The 6077-nt window shown below is 61.4% G+C and overlaps 1 protein-coding gene across 1 annotated transcript in view; it reads left to right on the top strand.

Annotated features, from left to right (window-relative positions):
• Nucleotides 1-1964, top strand: part of DENND1A (DENN domain containing 1A) — a 548251-nt gene extending 546287 nt beyond the window's left edge. Inside the window, 1 exon segment of the mRNA XM_082843076.1 lies at nucleotides 667-1964. Within this exon segment, the coding sequence (XP_082699202.1) occupies nucleotides 667-1857 (1191 nt within the window). The 3' untranslated portion in view covers nucleotides 1858-1964.
• The last annotated feature ends 4113 nt before the right edge of the window (nucleotides 1965-6077 follow it).

Below are 6077 nucleotides of genomic sequence, written 5' to 3' on the forward strand. Positions count from 1 at the left end.
CCTCGGTTTCCTCACTTGTGACTGGGGGCTGCTGACTCTGCAGTCCTTGGGTCACAGTGTGGAATTCACAAAGTTCCCACGTATCTGATGATTGACGCTTGCCCCTCTGCAGGGAATTGCTCTTCCCAGGCTGCCCACGAGGGAGCTCAGGCCAGGAGAAGGGATGTGACGCCCAGGTCGTGGGCCCTATAGGTGGCAGAGCTGGGACTTGAGCCCAGCCCTCCTATTTCCTTCCCAGCCAGTGTGCCTTCACCCAGGCCCCGAGCCTCACTTGCCCTCTTGGGCTAATGGGTGGTTGAAAGTGCCCGCACGCTTTGAAAAGTAAAATGGGCCACCCCAGTAGAGGGTCAGTAGGTGCAGTCCTTTTCCTAAAACTACTTGGCAGCACTGGTTTGAAAAGACAGAGCTTTCTCTGGAGGCCCTTTGTGCCACCCAGTGAGAGAATCCCGGCCTCTAGTGCAGACAGACCTGGGCTTGCTTTCTGCCGCCGACCTGGGCCGAGCCCCCAACTGCTCTGGGTCCCAGGGACTAGTCAGCCACACTCCCGGGACCACAGTCCCAGTGTCCACCTGGCACACAGGAGGGCGGGGGGGGAGGGGCACATGCTGCCTGCCAGTCTGTCTCAGGTCAGCCTGTGGTCATTGCCTCCCTCATTCCCTCTAACAGAGGCTGGACCTGGTCAGGAGTGAGAGGAGCCGTGGGATGCCGGGAGCCTTGAAGCTCGCCCACCCACACAACAAGCTCTGGAGCCTGGGCCAGGACGACATGGCCGTCCCCAGCAAGCCTCCTGCCACCTCCCCCGAGAAGCCCTCGGCCCTGCTTGGGAAATCCCCGGCCCTGCCCAGCAGGCCCCAGAACCGGGACGGCATCCTGAACCCCACCGACAAGGAGGAGGTGCCCACCCCCACTCTGGGCAGCATCACCATCCCCCGGCCCCAGGGCAGGAAGACCCCGGAGCTGGGCATCGTGCCCCCGCCCCCCACTGCCCGCCCGGCCAAGCTCCAGGCTGCCGGCACTGCCCTCGGCGACTTCTCCTCAGAGCGGCTGCAGGCGGAGCGGGAAAGGCGGGCTGCCCTGGGCTCAGCCGCGATCCCCGGGCTCCACCCCAGCACTGCCCCGCAAGACCCCACCGAACTGCTCCAGCCACTCAGCCTGGCCCCGGGGGCTGCGGGCACAGGCAGTGATGCCCTGCTGGCCCTCCTGGACCCACTTAGCACAGCCTGGTCAGGCAGTACCCTTCCACCAGGTCCTACAGCCCCAAATGTAGCCACCCCATTTACTCCCCAGTTTAGCTTCCCCCCCATGGGGACCCCCACCCCATTTCCACAGCCATCACTCAACCCCTTTGTCCCATCTGTGCCAGCGACACTGCCTGCCATGCCCCTGGTCTCCACACCAGCTGGGCCTTTTGGGGCCCCTCCTGCTTCCCTGGGGCCTGCTTTTGCCCCCAGCCTCCTGCTGTCCAGTTCTGGCTTCTGTGCCCCACAGAGGTCTCAGCCCAACCTTTCTGCCCTCTCCATGCCCAACCTCTTTGGCCAGATGCCCATGGGTGCCCACTCCCTGCAGCCCCTGGGTCCCCCAGCAGTCGCCCCTTCAAGGATCCGAACATTGCCCCTGGCCCGCTCAAGTGCCAGGGCCGCCGAGGCCAAGCAAGGGCTGGCGCTAAGGCCTGGAGACACCCCACTCCTTCCTCCCAGAGCCCCCCAGGGCCTGGAGCCAGCACTGCAGCCATCTGCTCCACGAGAGGCCAGAGACCCCTTTGAGGATTTGTTACGGAAAACCAAGCAAGATGTGAGCCCGGCCCCAGCCCCCGGCTCAGTGGAGCAGCTCAGGAAGCAGTGGGAGACCTTCGAGTGAGCGGGCGCTGAGTGCTGGGGGCGAGCTGAGGCCCGGCTGCCCACCGCGGCAGCTCTGCGGCTGGCCGGCCCTGCTTCCCCTGCTGCTGTTTCTGTCCAGGTTCTACTGGTGGGAAGGGTTGGGAGCCCTGTCTGCTGCCCCTCCTCCTCTCCACACTGCCCATCTCTGGAGAACGGCACCAGTTCCAGCCTGGGAATCAACCCAGCTCCTGGGCACTTGTCCCGCCCTGCCACCACCCCTCCCCTGCACCCCTGATTGGGTTTTGCACTAGAGAGGTCATCTGGGCCGATGATTGCCCCAGACCCCATCCTACCCAGCTTCCTTCTGGAAACTGCCCACCAGGAGCCCCACGCCGCCTCAGGATGTGTCCTCCTGAGCCCTGTTCTCCTGCCCCAACTGCAGCCCAGCCCTGCACACCCCACCTTGATGGGCGCAGGCATTGGCAGTACCCTCGGCATGAGCTCGTGCACGAGACGCACATGGTTTGGAGTTTGCAGTAAGGAACCCCCCTCCCAGGCTGGAGGAGCTACTGGCAAGGCATTTCCAAATCCTCTCTAGCAATATGCACACTCGTTCTTTCCTGAGTCTTCACCCCAACCCCCAAACTTCGTTTTTCTGGCTTGGTAGGGACTTGGGGGCTGAGGCGTCCTTGCAATCCCTCCCGGTAGCCAAAGCAAGCCCCAGACAGCCCTGCGTGGGGCCCGAGAGCACCAGCAACTCTGATCTGTAGACAACAAAACGGCAACAGGTAAATCTGAGAGCACCAGGAGGGGCCAGGCTGCCGCCCCGCACTCTCCCTCTGGTCCCCACAGGTTCTCCTGGTCTTGAGTTACTGTCAAGCGGGACTCGGCTTCTTGCTGAGTGGGTCTAAGGGGGCAGAGTTGAGGAGCAGACACCCACATTCCCACTGGAAGACCAGGCTTAGCACCACAGAGGTGCAGGAGTCCCAGCTGCCTGGCAGCTTGGGGCAGGAGGGCACCGAGCCCCTCTCCAGGCCCCTGGGGAGTGGGCGGGCCTGGCCTCTCGCACTTCTTGCAGCCTGGAGGCAGGAGAAGGGCTTGGAGCCGCCCCTCCCTATTTCCCCGGAGGCCAGCATCCCCAAAGCTAAGTTGAAACGTTTTGTTATTGTTTCTTTTATCTTTCTTTTCCTTTTTACTTTATTGATTTGATGAATCTTGAAATTGACTAGTTTCAATAAACCAAGTTAAAATGTGGCCCAACCATTTAAGAAAACAACCATCTGAGACATGCAGGAAATTGGGAGCATTTGGACCTCATTTCTCATTTCCTATTTATGAACGGTCAGACATGCAGTCTCAGGGGTGTCTGGCGGGGCAGGGGAGTTCCTGGAGACCTCGTAACCCCGGGGAGCCTGGTCAGCATCCGAGGGGCTAGGAGACCACCCCCTCAGGTTTGCTCTGACGCGGGGTGTGAAGAGCTGCTGGCGCAGCACGCAGCCCCTTCCTCCGTCAGTCAGAGCCCCTCGGGCAAGTCTTCTGTCTAAATCTCGGCAGTGTCCTCTGGCTGCTGGAAGCGGGGGAGCCGTGTCATGTCTGGGCCATGTGGGCACCTCTAGGACACTCAAGTGTTTCAGTAGAGATTCCAGATCCACCCACCCTGGGCAGACCCCTGAGCCCCGTCAGGTATAGGGTAGCCCACCCAGTGGGCAGAGTCTAAGGCAAGAGGTACCAGGTGGCCCCAGGGAAGCGGAGCCCACCCCCTGGTCTCCCTGGCTTGCTGGGGCCTGGTGGCAAGCGCTCCACATTCACATGAGCACTGCTGTCTCTCCACTTGCTGGACTGAATGTGAAAATCCAAGGATGGATTGTGTGTGTGCGTTCAATAAAATCTTCTTGGGGAGAAGGCTGGTATCCCTGTGTCCTGAGGAAGCTCTGCGGGGAGGCGAGGCCTCAGGCATCTTCAGCATCCCTGTTTGCAGAGGTAGAAGCCGGGCTTGGAGCAGTCAGGGAAGGCTTTGACACCTGGCCCACTCCTAAGCCTGTTACCATTCGGGCCTCTGAGCCCAGCTTAGCCCCTTCTTCTTACAAGCAGGACCCAGGGGCTGGACTGGTCACAGGTGTGCACAGGCCTGCCGGGTCCACGGAGCAGGGCTGCAGGTCACCAATGATGTTGAAGGCACCCAGACTCCAGGAAAGAAGTTCAAGGGGACACCTGGAGCTTTACTCCCACAGACCTCTCAGTAGCAAGGGCAGAGCCTGGAGTCTGCACCTCTATTGGCTGTGCTGGGGAGGGACACCTGGACCAAGCACCCATAGAGGGTGTTAGACACACCCCGTTCCCCCATCTGCCCTTCACTCGGCTCTCTGGGCTGTGTCCCCCTCCCTGGGCTGCGCTTGAAAATGACAGGTACCCAGAACACTTAGAAGCAAGAGAAGGACGAAAAAGAACAGCCCAGCTTTTATATATTGGGGTTCCACCCAGAATGTCTTGTCTTAGGAGTCTGCAAGAACACAGGTTTGCCAAATCTCTGACTTAATAAACTAACCAAGGCACCAGCTGGGGCTAAGTTGTTGCTACCAGATGTTTTCTCCTCCACTTTTCCAAGAGTCAGGGAGAAAGTTGGGGGAAAAGGTGGTCCCACCTCCTACAGGATAAGGACCAAGCAAGCCCCGTAACCTAGTGTTCAGGGCCCTTCCCATCCCAGTCTCAGCCCGCTCACCCCTTCCCTTGCCTCCATCACCACATGCCTCCACCTCACATTTGACTCCTGTGCCTCTGGAAGCTGGCTGAGGCCCCTAGGGGAGATGGGTAAAGTCCACCTCCAGTCGAGAAGTGGAAAGGGGTCTCCTGGCCTTGGCACAGGGGGCGCTGGCCTGGGAAATGGGAAGGACCAAAGGGCACATCTCCAGGTCAGGGACCAAGGGACTCTGAAGCTCAGAGGCCAGGCCCTCAGGCAAGTGCCCCTCAGAGATCAGAGATCCACGTGTGATGGCATCACCACGGAAGGGACTGGAAGCAAAGCGGCCAGTTCTTCCCTTCATCTGTGTCTGTCCACAGGACCAGCCCCGACCCAGAGACAGTGCCAACATTTGCCAAGCACCTGCCTCAGCAAACAACCCTGAGGGCTCCCTGCGAGGCCCTCCTCGAGTCCTCCCAGCGGCCATTAGAGAGGTGACTGGTCTGCAGGTGAAAGAGCGGACTCGCCAGGCAGCCTGGAGAGGAGAGCGCTGATGCCGGAGGGGCTGGAGAACCACAAGGTGGGCAGGGAGGGTTGCTCCTCTGTCATCATCACCCTCTGGCCCCCTTGCTACCCCTCAGGGAGGCCCCTTCCCAGCTCTCACCCTCTCCCTTCCCGACACCTTGGGATGACCCAGGCAGCCCTCACAGCGGACTGGACTTTTAACGAATTCCAGAGCTCCTTCCCCACTGTTGCCCTGCCCATCCTCACAGCAGCCCCGTGAGGTAGGCAAGGGCTGCTTTCCTCATTCTGTAAGTGACAGGCCTGCAGGAGGAAGGCTGCAGTGGCCAGACACCCTCCCCCGCCCCCCCGCTCCTGCAGGTCTGCCCCTCAGTCCTGCATCCCAGCGGGTGCCTGGCTGCCGCAGAGGGCAGAGACAGACCTGCCTCAGGGAGCACTTGTTTGGGGAGCCAGGAGCTCACACATTAACCTCTGGCTCATGCCCCCCACCCCACTGATTTCCAGCTGCCTCCAGGGCCGGGGCAGCCTCCGGAGGTGGGAGAAGTTGCCGGAGCTGGGGCTTTGGTCCTTGGGCAAGCCCTGGCCTGGCCTCCAGGAGAACTCGTGGCCCTGGGCTGCCCCTGCCCCAGGGCTGAGAAGGTGGTCTCCACTGCCCAGCTGCCCCTCCGCGGGGTCACCTGCACTCACTACACAGTCACGTGCACAAACAGCAAAGACGTGGACGTGCCCGTGAGCCCCATCCGTAACACTCACACTGGTACCTGCAGATCAACAGGCCCAGGTACAAACACACGTGCACGCGCGCACACTCACACACACTCCTGAACACGTCGTGTGCACCCGCAGGTGCTCCTCCCGGCACAGCCGTGTGCCTGCCAAGGTTAAGACCGGGCGGTTGGATGGAGAATGTCCACAACCTCGCCAGGCCTCTCTCTGCTTCCCGGAGCGCGCCCCTTCCCATCAGTCCAGGACGGGGCAAGGGGCCACTTCCCCAGCCGGTATCCTGGGCCCGGCAGCAGCTCCCCGAGGCCCGGGAGGCTCCCGAAAGTGGCCTCCTTCGG

Source organism: Leucopleurus acutus, assembly GCF_964270905.1.
Source record: "Leucopleurus acutus genome assembly, chromosome: 7".
NCBI classification, from domain to species: Eukaryota; Metazoa; Chordata; class Mammalia; order Artiodactyla; family Delphinidae; genus Leucopleurus; species Leucopleurus acutus.